We start from the raw sequence: 13,940 nt of genomic DNA, 5'->3' as shown, positions 1-13,940 counted from the left end.
GAAGGTGGATCAAGCCAACTTGCTGAACTCAAAGCTGTTCAACTGGCCTTGGACATTGCTGAAAGAGAGAGGTGGCCAAAGCTCTACCTCTACACTAATTCATAGATAGTAGCCAACGCTCTGTGGGGATGGCTGGAGAGGTGGAAAGAGGCTAATTGGCAGCGTAGAGGAAAACCAATTTGGGCTGTTGAAGAGTGGAAAGACATCGCTACCAGGGTAGGGAGGCTACCTGTGAAGGTCTGCCATGTAGATGCCCATGTCCCCAAGAGTAGAGCCAATGAGGAGCACCAAAACAATGAGCAGGTAGACCAGGCTGCAAAGATAGGCGTGTCCAAGATAGACCTAGATTGGGAGCACAAGGGAGAGTTATTCCTAGCTTGATGGGCCCATGATGCCTCAGGTCATCAGGGTAGAGATGCCACCTATAAGTGGGCACGAGACCGAGGGGTGGATTTAACCATGGACAGTATTTCTCAGGTTATCCACGACTGTGAGACGTGTGCTGCCATCAAACAGGCCAAGAGGGTGAAGCCCCTATGGTATGGTGCGCGGTGGTCCAAGTACAAGTATGGCGAGGCCTGGCAGATTGACTGCATCACACTGCCCCAGACATGCCAAGGCAAGCGCTACGTGCTCACAATGGTAGAAGCCACCACAGGGTGGTTGGAGACCTACCCTGTGCCTCATGCCCAGAACACCATCCTGTGTCTTGAAAAGCAAGTCCTGTGGAGACATGGTACCCCTGAGAGGATTGAGTCAGACAATGGGACTCATTTTTTCCCTTTTTCTTGCTTTTAGTTAGTTTTAGCTAGCTGAGGCAAAGAAGTTCCCTGGACTGTGATTTTTTCCTTTTTTCTTGGACCTGTTCAAGCCTGCTCTGCACTGAACACCCAGAAGAGCACCGGCAGCTCCACCTGTGGCCCCCTGGCCGGGCCTGGGCAGCAGCATTTCCAGCACCAGAGAGACTGATCAGAGACTGAGTGAGCCGAGCTGAAACCAGGGGAGGGGACTGTTCTGAGTTTGCTTTCCTTGGATCAGTGAGAAGTTTTATTGTTTAATATTGTTTGGTTTCTATTGTTTAATAAACAGGTTTCTTTCCACTTTTCTCCAAGGAGATATTTTCTCCCGAACCGGTTGGAGGGGGGAGGGGCAATTGAATCTGCTTTTGCAGAGAAGCCCATTTGGGGGTTATCTCCCAAACTTGCCCTAAACCAGGACACTGCATCAAATAAATCAACACATTTTGAGCAGAGGAGCAAGAGGATGCTCCTCTCCACAAATCCAGCCTGGGGACCAGGTATATGTCAAATCCCCTGGGGGAAAGCCTCTTATCCCAAAATGGAAAGGACTCTATTTAGTACTTTTAATCACTTATACAGCCTTTTAGGCTTGAAGCGTTAACCTCTTGGCTACACTATTCCAGAATTAAAAGACTTCTGCAAAAGGCAAGAGGAGTACACAAGTGGACCTCAGAAAGAACAGAAGAAACCAAGATGGGCTTCACCCCATCATCATCTTCCCGATATTTCTGATCGGAATCCAAGCCACAGTAGGTGACTGTCACTACCATCATGATCTCCTTGGCCTGCGAGATCCTGCTAGATGGAACATTCAAAAATATTTGGGACCTAATTGGCTAAAAGGGAATAATAAGGTAAAAACACTTTATGCTATTTTAAGGATTAATGACCAAGCAGTTGAAGATTGAGGAAAACCTGACTCCATGCTGGCCTTTCTTGTCCCACCTGAAAGCAGGACCTCTATGGCGTGTAAATTTGAAACTCACAAACCTCTTTTAGACGAGATTACTACAGTGACCATGCGCATCCGTGAGATTTCTAACAAGCAGCGTGTGAATCCATTTTAATGTGATTCCTATCAGGATTTTTGTGCTATGCAAATTAAAATGGGAGTCTATAACCTAGCACAAGATAGTTCCCTTCTTCTGCAGGGCACAGGTGGGGTGGGAGGACCATCATCACACAGAGATACAGGAATTGAGCCTGCCAGGAATGCGACCCAACACATATTGTTTCCAGCAGGCAGCTCTTGTGCCACTAGAATAATAAATTGTCCTGTTGGTATGCTTAGTACATGGAACAGGTCTCATAGAGGATCTGCTTTTGAGAACTGAATTTCATTCTTGGCTTATTCCAGGCCATCAGAAATAATAACCAATCAAGTTGGAGGGGAAGCCAGAAGCACAATCATCCTGTTAGGGTATATCATGCCCAATGTCATGACCGTGTGATGGCAACCCAGATATGCATGGACTCCTGACAGCACAACTACATCCTCTTGTGGGCTGAGGTACTCAGAATACTCAGCCATTTGTAGTGGGAAATTTAGTAAAGTAAGTGTCCTTTGTAATACTACCAGGGGCCAGTGTAAGGTTTCTGAAGGTTTCTGAAACGCTTGCTTAAAGGCAGGCAATGTATCTGAAGAAACCAGTTACCATGCCTTGGGTACTCGACAAGGAGCAAAACAGAACGGGTCACACAACAGGCATTTAAAATTAAAACAAACAACTTTACATGAGCAAACAATGGCATAGCACGGGACCCATGTGTGAAATAATATAGTCTTTCACTCTGTGGTAAGAAAAATAAATGAACAATTGTTGCTTCTAAATCCAAGGTACTCTCTGAAAATGCTGGAGGTAAAGATACAGGCTAATAGATCCAAAATTAAACAGCAATACTACCCGTTCATACAGCAAAGCCTAAAAGGCTGGGAGACATGGATGCATTCCCAGACACCAAATCATAGGTCTAAAAAAGGCTTAAGGGGATGGTTTGGGTCTGAACTGGGAATATGAGATTCTATTGATCAAGAAGTCTTAATAAATGAAGCACTGTGAGTTCTTATATTGGACAGACACAAACTCCTCTCAGATCAGCCCTGCTAACACTTGCCCAAACCCACAGTCTGGCAGCTAACCTATTAACCACCCTGGCCAACAATACACAGCAGGATTGTTTCCAGCAGTCGTCGGCTTTATGGGGAAACTACAGGGTAACATTTCTTTAGCATTTCAATGTAGACCAGCTCAGCTGTGGCTATGGTCTGTAATCTCAGGAAAACTTAAAAAAAGCAGACCTGGGGGAAATTACCATGAGAATTAACTAAATCATGCCTAAAAATGAAACCACAAAGGAGTTTGAAAAAGACTTCCACACTTGGTGGCAATTGGTCAGTTTCACATAGAATGAACAGAACCCTGCAGTCTTTTACATTAACCATTAAGAATGCAACAAAATACTGTGTAATTCCAATTTTGGCCTGTGTGAGATCTGCTTGCACAACAATGACAACAGATTCATTTAATGAAACTGCTAATGGTACTACCTTCTCTATTTGTAATTCACAACCAAAAGTGGATATGACTTGAGCTGCAGCACACAATAACTTCTCTTGAGATTATGCAGAATGCGTACGATGTGTATCATGAAGCACCCAAATTCCAAACTGGAAGGAACATTGATGTACTAAAACAAATGCTGTACCAGCCTAATATAGAATGGCTAGTGGCAGAAGTCAAAAATGCATCTCACAGAGCCTTATGGACACTCAAATTGCTATCAAAGAAGTTACCAAAATCATCACTAAAATAGAGAAAGATAGAGAACATCATGAGTCAGATGTCTTCTTGTGATGGACAAATCTTCAATCACCAACAGCTCCTCAGATTTTTAGCTTCCTCAGCAAACCCGTTCTAATTTTTAAAAAAATGAACCCTCCTCTAAACCATCATGAACCTATGGATGTGGTAGAAAATTAAAAGAGCAGCATAACAGTACATATGTCCTGTGGACTGTGGAGGGAATCTTGCAAAAGAATTTGCATCAGGGTAAAGAGAAAGGGAGGATGAAACAAGGCCTTTGTTTGACACAAGCACAAGCAATTCACATAAGCAAACAAGTACTTAGCACAGACCCAGGTAAGTACTTAGCACCAGTTAGCATAAGAAAAACCTGGGGGCCTAACTTGACAGGAGAGGGACTTGAAAAAAGCTTTAGACACATTCTAGCAGAAGAAGGAAGGGCAAGTAGGCAATGAGCCCTGTGCAGGGAAGCCATGAGGAAGAAGTGCTGCTTTAGGGCATGGAGACCGCTCTGGCCAGCGCCTGGACATCAGCTTCAAGTACAGGAATCTGACAGAATGTATTTCTAACCCCCTGCCTATGCAATCACCTCAGCAGGGTAAAGATGGATGGTATTTTTGATGCAATTCCTACATCAACCCACTGAAATTTATACATGGCAGAGAAGCATTTTGGTGGGGTGCAGACCCCTGCCCTCCCGTCAGCTCAAGAAAAGGGCTTTTGGTGGACAATGCATTTGTCTGCAAATTTCTTTGAATTAGGGAGACCCCTCGGGACTGCTGTATCCTGAGGGAACACCATTGGCCATCCCCTGTGTATATCTGCACAAGCTTAAAATCATGTGCCTCATCTTCCAGGGCCTCTCTTGGCCAGCATCCTGACGTGGATGCAGGACTGCTGCGAGGCACTGCTGGGACCCAGCGGGACAGGACCGGCTGTCTCGTGTCCACGTAGCAGCCCTCACACAGCCAGGGCCATCCCGAACCCAGACAAAGGCTCACATGTCAGCAGAGAGGAGCAAGGAGCACTGGGCTCCTCTCTGGGGATCTCAGCTGTGCTTGCTCCACAACACGCCCCCATTTTAAGGCCTGCTGATGCCCAGCTGCCAGAAATGCCTACCGTGTTCTCTGCAAGATGCACAGGGAGGCCCAATGAGCAGGTCACCTTGGGAGGCAAACCTTGCAGGCCTTTTCTGAGGCCAGGGACACACCAAGATCAGCCCAGATACTCCACGCTGCCTGGAGAGAGAGACCAAAGAGGAACACTTGCACCTATCTTACTGGGAGCTCCCTGGGGAGCACTTTCCTTGAGAAGGAAGTTCCATTCCTCCTAAGGCGTTTCCCGAAATGTTCAGTTTTCCTGGGAAACACCAACACACCATTCAGCAATGCTGGCAAAGCTGAATGACTTCAGGTCCTTTCAGGACAGGCACTCCAGCTCTAGCTGTCATTGCCCCAAATGTGTTTCCAGGTTCAGATGTGCAGCCCCAGGCCCTCTACAAACACAAGCTTCCCACTGCCTCTTCCCTTGCCTCAACTCCTGCCTGCGCTCTCGGCACCAAAACCAGGCTGTTCCCGGCCAGGGACCAGAGCCCTGTTCCCGCAGGACGCTCTTGCCAGCACCTTCCAGGACTCTCTGCTGTGCACACTGCGCTTTTCATGCCCGCTCCCAACGGGCTTTGGAACGCAGAGCACAAGCTGGCTGCCTCTGCCACCAGCACACCCCAAACACAGGCGGAGGAAGAAGCAGCAGGGGCTGTTTTGCGACCATGGCCAAGAGAGACTGGGAGGGTGCCCTCCCTCTGCTCTCACCTGGTTGGCTTTCTGCCTGGGGCTGAGCCTGGGGCTGCCATTCCTCACTTATGGGGACCAGAACCACAGCCGGGATCCCGGCACTGCCTGCCAGCGCTCCGGGCACCGGCACGGTCGCGTGTCCGAGTCTGGGGCACCGTGCTGCTGCTTCATTTGCTCTTGGGCACACCCAAAGCTGCCTGTTAAGCCTGGATGGTCTCTGGTTCTGCCCTCTTCCTGATCCTGCTGTGCATGGATGGAGCACTGCCGTGCTTTCAGGATGCTATTCTTGAAAACTTCCAGCATTCCCAGCCCCTGTGCTCTCCATGGATGCCTGCCATGGAATCCCTCTCAGCTGGGTTCAGAACATCCTCAGATTGGCTCTTCCCAAATCAGGGGTGTTACAGTTTCTGGAGGATTCCCATGCAGAAAGACTTAATCGTACTTGTGATTGGAAATCCAGTTTTGTTTGATCAGCTGCTCTTGCAAAGAATATGTACCAACCCCTGGAATGGTGAAAAGCCGCTGAGCAGGAGCAGGAGATGGAGCATGGTGCTTCATTGGGAGGGGCAGGCAGGCCACCCACATTCAGGGCATCCCCTCCATCAGAAGGACATGCATGTTGTCCCTCTCATCCCTCCACCCCACAACTAGGCCTGACATCTCCTCCTCTGGAGCGGAGTTTTTCCTGTTATAACGTCATATCATGCTTGGTCAGCGCGTGAGAAGAGGCTGCAATGGCTTGTGATGCCACCTCCATGCCAAACACAGCTCCATTGGGTGTTGTTCCTCTTTCACAGGTTAACTTCCCATCGATTGACCAATCCATTGTTTCTCTCAAGGGTCACATTCCCACCAGTTCAACCATAAGGTTTCCTTTACTGTCTGTTCTTCATTATCTTGCTGACGTGCACAGCAGCAGATCAAATGTGGCAGGGCCTTAGACACGACTTGGCTCCTGACACACAGGCTCCTTGTGCCACTGCTGGCCTTCTGTGTGCTCAGCAAGATCTGTAACTGCACAGGGTTGTGGAACTGCACCTTCAGCACAGGGACCGTGCCAGCTTGACCTGCCCTCTGGGTCTGTGCACAAAACACGGCGTGGCAGAGAACGGCAGCAGGGGCCTGTGTGTCCCAGGGCCCCGGATTTGCGGCGCTTCAGCTCCACAGGGATGCAGGCAAAGTGAAGAAGCCAAACCGTTTATTAATGAAATCCAAAAACAAGGGGTGATATGGGAAGGGAAGAGGGAATGGGCAGTGTCTGAGGGCTGGAGGGAGGGAGGTATCTACAGGCAGGGAAAGGCCAGAAGCCATGCGAGCTTCCCACAGGCTCAGCTGTGCCAATCATCAGCTGTGCCTGGAGCTCCAGCGGCAATGGGAGATGGTGTCCTGTTCAGTGTCTCCTGGTGCTGTTCTTGGGACACTGGTTCACCGCATCCTGAAGATGGACCTAATTCTTCAGCTCTTCTGGCAAACCGGGCGTGAATATTCAGGTTTCAGTGGGACAGACTAGTGTCTTTCCTTGGGACTGAAATGGCTGGAACAAAGAAGAGAGCCACAGTCAGCACCCACATCTGCATGAATCCTAGGAGACCCTCCTGCCAAGGTGTGCTGCTTTGTGCACCCCAGACGTCATGTTTTGGGAGAAGCTGCTGGCAGCTTCCTCCGTGTCTGCTAGGAAACCAATCAATGGCTGCCGTTGGGAATTGATAATCTGGAAAGCTGTACACAAAAGCCTCTGTGAAAAACACATCTTAAAAACAAAAGAAACTCGGGGAACTTTCTCTTTTCCCTTCTGGCCGACAAAGAGGTAACACTGCTGGCCCAGCCAAGGCCTGGCTGACGTCCGTGAAGAAGAAGTCAAGTCCTAGACAGGAAAGATGAGGAGATGCCTTTAGTTTTAGGCCAAAATTCTCTTGTAATTCTCCTGTATTATATATTCTTCCCGTTATAGGGAAAAAAGTATCATTCTCCTCCATAAACAGGAGAATGATACTTTTTTCCCTATAACGCATGAAGGTATGGGGAGATGAAAGTGTTCAAATGGTATTGAGCAAAGACCTCCATGCTAAAGTCAGCAGATATTAAAGTAGCCGTGATTCTTTGAGAAGTTTCAACAGAGACGGAGAGAAGAGTGATGAAGATCCTGTGTCCCCAGGAACAGAAGATCTCTCTTGCTAGAGATGAAGATGATTTTAGAGAACAAGAACTTTGCTTTTGAACAGCTCATCTTTAAAACAGTTGCCCATAAGTTGACATGCCACATAAACACAGCTGTGGGAAAAGCTTGTGGAAAATGGGAGTGATTTCAGCATTGCACATTTCCCTGGGTGGCTGCTATTCATGGAAATTGAGAGCCACAAGAGAACTGTTTTCTTATGGAAAAGTCTCCATAACATTAATAAGAGGAACTTCTCTCCTTAAGCAAAGAGACAAAAGACTATTGCAGAGGTAGTAAACTGACTCAAAATTTTGGTTTGGTCTCTTTACATTTTCAGTGGGAAAGAAAAGGTTGCAGGGGGAGGAGAAGTGTTCTGAAGGTTTTGTTCTGACTCTTATTACTCTTTCTTTTAGTTTCTCTTAATAAATTGTTCTTCATACCCTTTTAAAGGCTCGAGCCTGCTTTGGCTTTCTCTTAATCCTATCCAAAGGGGAAATGAGTAAATACATTCTAGTGAGCGAAATGCTGATTAACCAGCACTGAACCCACCACAGCAATTGGCACATTGGCCAGGAAATCCTAAATTGGCAAACCAAAACCACTACATACATCAAGGGTGTCCCACTCAGCTCTTCTATCGGCCAGAAGAGAGGAGGGGCCCACGGGATCAGCCACAAGACGCTGGCCATGAATCCCCCCAGCAGTGTCCCTGCAATCGCTCTGTGTGCTCTGGCCACGCCACCCCTCATGCACACAAGGAGCGAAGCCCACCGCAGCCGGGACAGGGATGGCAGCTCCCTGCCCGGGCATTGCAGCTCTCCCTGGCAGCCCCGCTACCAGCCCGCTGCCCTCACTCACCCTGACTGTGGAACTGGAGCTCTTCCCTCTTCCTCGACAGGTAGCGCGCGGCCACCCCTGTGAACACAGAGCCTGTCAGGGCGGCAGCGGCACAGCTCCCTGCCAGCGGCGCTGCCAGCGCTGCGGCCACACGCCCTGCTGGCCCGGCAGGGCTCAGCCCGGGCCCTTGCCGCACGCTGCCGCCCAAGGGCACGGCTGCCAGAGGGCGGCAGCAGCGCCCGGGCCAGGCGGGGCTCCACGGCGCCGGGCCCGGATGGCGCTGCCGGGGCAGCGGGCGGGGCTGGGGCCGAGCTGCGGCGCGCCGGGGAGGGAGCCCGGCCTCATGGCTCACCGATGATCCTGAAGGCCGCCTCTCGCAGGGACTCCTGTGGGCTATCCAGGAACCGCAGGGCCCATTGCATGCGCTCGCTCGCTTGTCTCCTGTCCTCTAGCAGCTGCAGAGAGCGGCAGCAGGGAAGGCTTGGCGCGGGCTCAGCCCCTGTGGCGGGCGCTCCCTGCGCCCAGCCCCGGCCTCCCCTGCCCGCACAGCCCTGAGGCGCGGCCTCTGAGTGCAGCAGCGGGCAGGGGCACATCTGCCAGCCCCGCACACTGAGCACCGCGCTCAGGGGCCTTCTCCAGGCTGAGCTTGGGGCTTCCAGGCCCTTCTTACCAGGCACTCATCAATTTTCAATGGCTGCTCTGTCTTCAGAACCCTCTGGAGATCCCTCTTCTCCAAGAAGCCAGCCGCACAATACAGCGTTTTCATAGAGGCCTGGAGAGCAGCAGAGAGCCAGAGATGGCCCCAGAGCCCAGGGCACCGGACTCACATCCCTGTGCCAGGGCCTGGAGGAGGCTGCAGCCCACCAGGCACCGGGCAGGAGGCAGCTGAGCCCCCTGCCAGAGATCCACCAGCATCACAGAAAACCTCACCTCTGCCACACGCTGGTTCTCCTCATGGCAGTGCAAGAAGAGTGGGAGCAGGCTCTGGCTCACAATTCTCTTCAGGGGCTTTTTACCCTCTTCCACTACCAATTCCATCACCTTGCAGAAGAGGGAAATGGAGAGCAGCTGCAGATGGCTGTTGTCCTGGAGGAAAGAAGGAGAAAAAGGCCTAAGCATCACATATGCAGTACTCCTGGGCAAAGGCCTGAATATCCAGAGAGCACAAAATTTCTGGCCAGCGGCCAGTGCCCATGGCTGGGGCCACAGAGCCTTACACGGTCAAAGAGTGGCAGGAGTGCCTCAGCTAGCTTTGAGGCAGAAGTGCTGGATATCATGAGATGTTTTTTCTGGAGCATCTTCTTCAACAGAGAGAGGGACATGCTGACCACCTGTCCATCTGCATCACCCAGCAGCTCCAGAAGTCTTCGAGACACGCTGCGTATAGGTCTGGCCTGTGTGGAACACAAGGCTGAGCTGGGAGGCCATGGACGGCTGCACCGCCAACAGCGCCCGGGCACTGCGACCCCACCCTGCTGCTGCAGGGCCCACGGGCCAAAGGCCTGACCCAAAGCAGTGGGGCAGGTGAGGCAGGAGAGCTGGGAGCAGCTGCCTCAGCTGCTGAAGCCCTGCCAGCCCATGGGGCTGCCTTCCCCAGGGCAGCTTCAGCCGCTGCCCCTTCTCACCATCAAGGGATCCTTGCTGAGCACCTCGAGGCCTCTGAGCGCCAGGCGACGCCTCTCCCTGCACTTGCTGTGCAGGCAACTTGACATGATCTTCAGGACAGTGTGAGCACATTTACTCAAGTCCAGGCACTCGAGGACCTGAAAGGCACAGGCAGTGATGGGGGACCCGGCCAGCAGCAGCCCGGAAACGCACAGGGCTGGGCCCAGGCAGCAGCACAGGGCACGGGCACCGTCCCAGGCAGCTGTGGCTATGAGAGGGCAGAGAGCTGGGAGGCAGCTCAGCGAGGCAGTGCTGGCCACCAGGCTCACCTCCACAAGGAATGCCAGGAAGGGCAGATCCCACCTTGGCTTTTCACAGCTGAGCACAAGGAGAAGGCGGTATGCGACATGGGAACACATGGAGGTCAAGACATGGCGCATCTCCCTGGAAGGGGGAAAAAGGCACCAAGACCCTGAGGTGGGGGGACCAAACCTCTGCCAGGACTGACTCACGGAGGTCTGGTCTTTCCCCAGCCTCCCTGGAGGGGATGTGAGCGCTGTGGGAGGTGGCCCCTTCGGGGCACCCTCCTCTCCCAGCCTTTTCCAGTCTCCTTGGCTGTCCCTCGGTGTCAAGGCCCTCTGGCCCCTGACCACAGGGACTGTGTGGGGCACCCGGGCACAGGGCAGAAATGCTGAGGGCAGTGTAGAGGAGAAGGGGGTCTCACCTGGCCAGCAGACCCACGGCATAGTGCTGGGTGTGAGCAGTCAGCAGCGTGTCCCAGCCACACTTACGCTCCATATCCATCACCTCCTGGTCACACTGCAGTCGGTAGAGCAGAGCCTTCATGGCCTGCACTGCAAACCTGTGTGCAGAGCAAAGCCCAGGTCACACTGGGAGCACTGGCACTGGCCACAAGGGCATGGGAAGGACAGGAGGACTGGGACCTGTTGGGCCTGCAGGGAAGGCGATTTTCCTCCTGGCATGCTCTCCAGAAGTTTTCAACTTCCTCTGGTGGCATCTGCTGTGTGGTGATGACAACGTGGAAGAGCAGAGCCGTAAACAGAGGGTAGAAAGAATGAATCCTTGTCTCATGGTACAGAGGCACCTGGACAATCACCCAGATCACCAGAGTTGCCTGCAAGAGAAGCAGCCCAAAACGGAGCTCAGTGCCGAGGTGTCCTTGGGGCAGGGCCCAGGGGCAGATGCAGGGGGAGCAGTGGGCCTGGTGGCCCCTGAGCCTGGCCCTAGCCCAGGTTTCAGCCCAGTGACTGAGGCAGGGAGAGGATGGAGAGCTGCTGGAGAGGCAGCCGGGGACTGAGAAGAGACCAGTTCCAGAAACTCACAGCCAGGGCAAAAACGTCCTGATTGTCCCCATCGGAGGTGCACATTTTGCTCAGAGGCCAATCCTCCATTACACGGACCAGTGTTGGCAGCACTTTCTCCATTGTTAGTCTTGACGAAGCAATGGCTCTCCACATCATTGCAGCAGCTCTGTGGGATCAGGGCTCTGTGTCAGGGGTGTCTCAGTCACAGTACCATGCCCTGTGCAGCTGTGGGGGCACAGGTGACAGAGCCCCGGTGCCCTGAGGGGCAGGGAGGGAGCATTGGCAGCAGGCTGGGCAAAGAGAGGGGCCCGAGGGTCCTGGAGCTCTCTGCCTGTCTGGCAGAGCCCATTGGACAGGCTGTGATGGGCCACGGGCCCTAAAGGCTGGTGAGCCCTGAGCTCTCAAGGCACGTGGGCCCTGTACCTGTCACACGTTGGGGCACAGCGCAGGAGGGTCAGCACCACATCAACAGGATGCTCTTCAGCCAGCCTCACAATGTCAATTTTCAGCCTGGCATCCACAGTGTCATGGGACAGCAGCCTCTGGTGGATGTTCCTTACAATGGCTGGCACCTGGAGGACACCTGGGGGAAACTTGGAGCGCTCTTCAAGGGAGCAACTTCCCCAGCTTCCCTTCCCGCCACAATGTGCTGGCCTCAAAGGCTGAGGGGCCCCAGTGATCACGGCTTGAGGGGGCACAAAGTCCTGGGAGGCCTCCAGGCCTGATCCCAGCCTGCTTAGCTGCTCCTGAGAAGAAAAACAAGGGTCCCTGAAATACTCTGGTACCAATTCCTCAATCAGAGTCGGAGTGGGCGTGGTGTCAGGATTTGCGGTGGCTTCAGTCTCTCCAGTGTTGGCATTTGTCATGGCCACGTCCTCAGTCACTGCCTTGTCTCCGTTTGCTATGTCCTCTTTCATTATGGTGTCAGAGTCTTGTGAGTGCTCAGCTGAATCCAGGCTGACATCAGGCTCTGCCTGGAACTCGGTCAGCCCCGAGTCAGGCTCGGCTGGGCCCTCAGCTGCACTGGTCCCGGTCTCTCTGCGTTGAACTCGCAGAAACTTCCGGAACATCTGCAGGACAGGGAAGCCAGAGATGCTCCATGGCATTCTCCAAGCGTAGTGCTCGGCTGAGCAGGGACAGCAGGCCCAGCGCATGGATGGGATGGCTGCAGGTACCTTCAGGGTTCTGTGGAAGCGGCCACGGCTGGATTGCTGCTCTTGTGTGTGCTCCACGGCTGCATCTGGCAAAGAGCGAGCACAGCCAGAGCTGAGGGGCTGCGGGAGAGGCCGGAGAACACAGCCCAGCCCTGCGCTCCCCAGGCAGGGACAGCCCCGCGATGCCCCAGGGGGATGGAGCACGGCCACTGCGGGGTGTCTGCCTGGGCCCTCTTCCGTCCTGTCCATGGGCATGTCCCCAGGGGATGGGATGGGATGGGATGGGATGGGATGGGATGGGATGGGATGGGATGGGATGGGATGGGCCCACACTGGCTGCAGCCATCAGCCCTGTGGCCCAGCTCTGACACTCACCATCCTGCAGTGTCTGGATCTGCTCCGGCTCTTCAGGCTGTTCTGCTGGGGCAGCTCCAGGGCCTTTGTTTTTTTTCCCCCTGAGCACTATGAACAAGCCAAGGAATCTGCCTGCCATGTCAGAGTCTGGCCTAGAGGGCACCTTAAATAGAGGTTCCTCGGGATATTGCCAAGTCAACAAGTCTTGCAGTTGTTGAAAGCACCTGCAAGAGAGAAGCCTCAGGAAGGCAGCAGGACAGCAAGTCCTGCACTTTGGTCTTGAGGACTCCTGCCAAAATCACAGGAGACTCCTCAACAACGATTCAGGTCAGCAAATCCCACGGTCTGGCCTGGAGTGCACAGGCCACAGGGATAGATGTCTTGGAAAAGATCCGAGTCACCAAATGCCACAGTCTGGCCGCAAGGCCAGCTGCAGGAACAGCGTCTGGAAAAAGCTCCGGGTGGGACACGAACGAGTGCGCTGTGCAGGGGCTCCTCACAGCACCACTCTGTCCCGTCCTGTCCCGTCGCCTGCTCCGAGCGCTGTGGAGTGTTCTTGTCACCCCCAGCTCCTATGTCACCACGTGTCACAAAGGACACCCTGTCCCGTTCCATGCCAGTGCTGCAGCGTGTCACAAAGGGCCCTTGCACCCACTGCCACCTGCCCTGGGGCCGCCCCCAGCCCACCCAAAGTGGCCCCGGTTGGAAGGAATCCCTGGCCCCAAGTGTCTAAGGCAGCCCGACAGGATCTTTAGGAAGGGCTCAGCCCATCAGCAAACGCTGCCCTGCTCTGCGGGCTCAGGGCAGCAGAAGGAGCCCCCAGGGCTGCCGAGGCAGCCGCGCTGGCAAGGGCACGGGGCCTTCCACGGAAGCTGGCACGGCCTCCTTGGGACACGTCCCGGCTGCTGGCCATCCTAAACCCGCGGCTGTGACAGGCACAGGGAACGTGTGGGCCAGGGCACCAATGCTGCTCTGAGCCCTGGGGGCCGGGTAGCGCTGCCATCAGCAGGTGTGGCAGAGTCCCTGCCCAAGCAGAGCCTCCACCCCCCGAGCCCTGGCAGTGCTGCTGCCCCTCTCCTGCCCCAGAGACGTGTGCCCCGGGGGGCTTGT

The 13,940-nt window shown here is 53.7% G+C and overlaps 1 protein-coding gene across 1 annotated transcript; it reads right to left on the bottom strand.

Annotated features, from left to right (window-relative positions):
• Nucleotides 1-6,578: 6,578 nt before the first annotated feature.
• On the bottom strand, nt 6,579-13,364 carry LOC135285566 (maestro heat-like repeat-containing protein family member 6). The gene is made up of 14 exons (XM_064397954.1): nt 12,852-13,364; nt 12,498-12,562; nt 11,746-12,392; nt 11,341-11,488; nt 10,942-11,132; nt 10,722-10,859; nt 10,327-10,441; nt 10,018-10,155; nt 9,610-9,786; nt 9,323-9,478; nt 9,063-9,164; nt 8,745-8,847; nt 8,414-8,470; nt 6,579-6,931 (listed from the first exon to the last, which is right to left on the bottom strand). The coding sequence occupies exons 1-14, from the start codon at nt 12,967-12,969 to the stop codon at nt 6,891-6,893; spliced, it is 2,196 nt and encodes a 731-aa protein (XP_064254024.1). The 5' UTR covers nt 12,970-13,364; the 3' UTR covers nt 6,579-6,890.
• Nucleotides 13,365-13,940: the final 576 nt, after the last annotated feature.

Source organism: Passer domesticus, chromosome 23 (genome assembly GCF_036417665.1).
Source record: "Passer domesticus isolate bPasDom1 chromosome 23, bPasDom1.hap1, whole genome shotgun sequence".
In the NCBI taxonomy this organism is placed as follows: domain Eukaryota; kingdom Metazoa; phylum Chordata; class Aves; order Passeriformes; family Passeridae; genus Passer; species Passer domesticus.
Note: the sequence above shows the minus strand (reverse complement) of the source record. Positions and strands in the feature narration are given on the sequence as shown.

Excerpts from the sequence above, each read along its gene's own strand:
- LOC135285566 (XM_064397954.1), bottom strand. The coding sequence starts at position 12,969 with ATGGCAGGCAGATTCCTTGGCTTGTTCATAGTGCTCAGGGGGAAAAAA. Across the intron at positions 12,393-12,497 it reads GCTTCCACAGAACCCTGAAG|ATGTTCCGGAAGTTTCTGCG; the intron begins GTACCTGCAGCC and ends CCTGTCCTGCAG. Across the intron at positions 11,489-11,745 it reads TGTGCCCCAACGTGTGACAG|AGCTGCTGCAATGATGTGGA; the intron begins GTACAGGGCCCA and ends CTGATCCCACAG.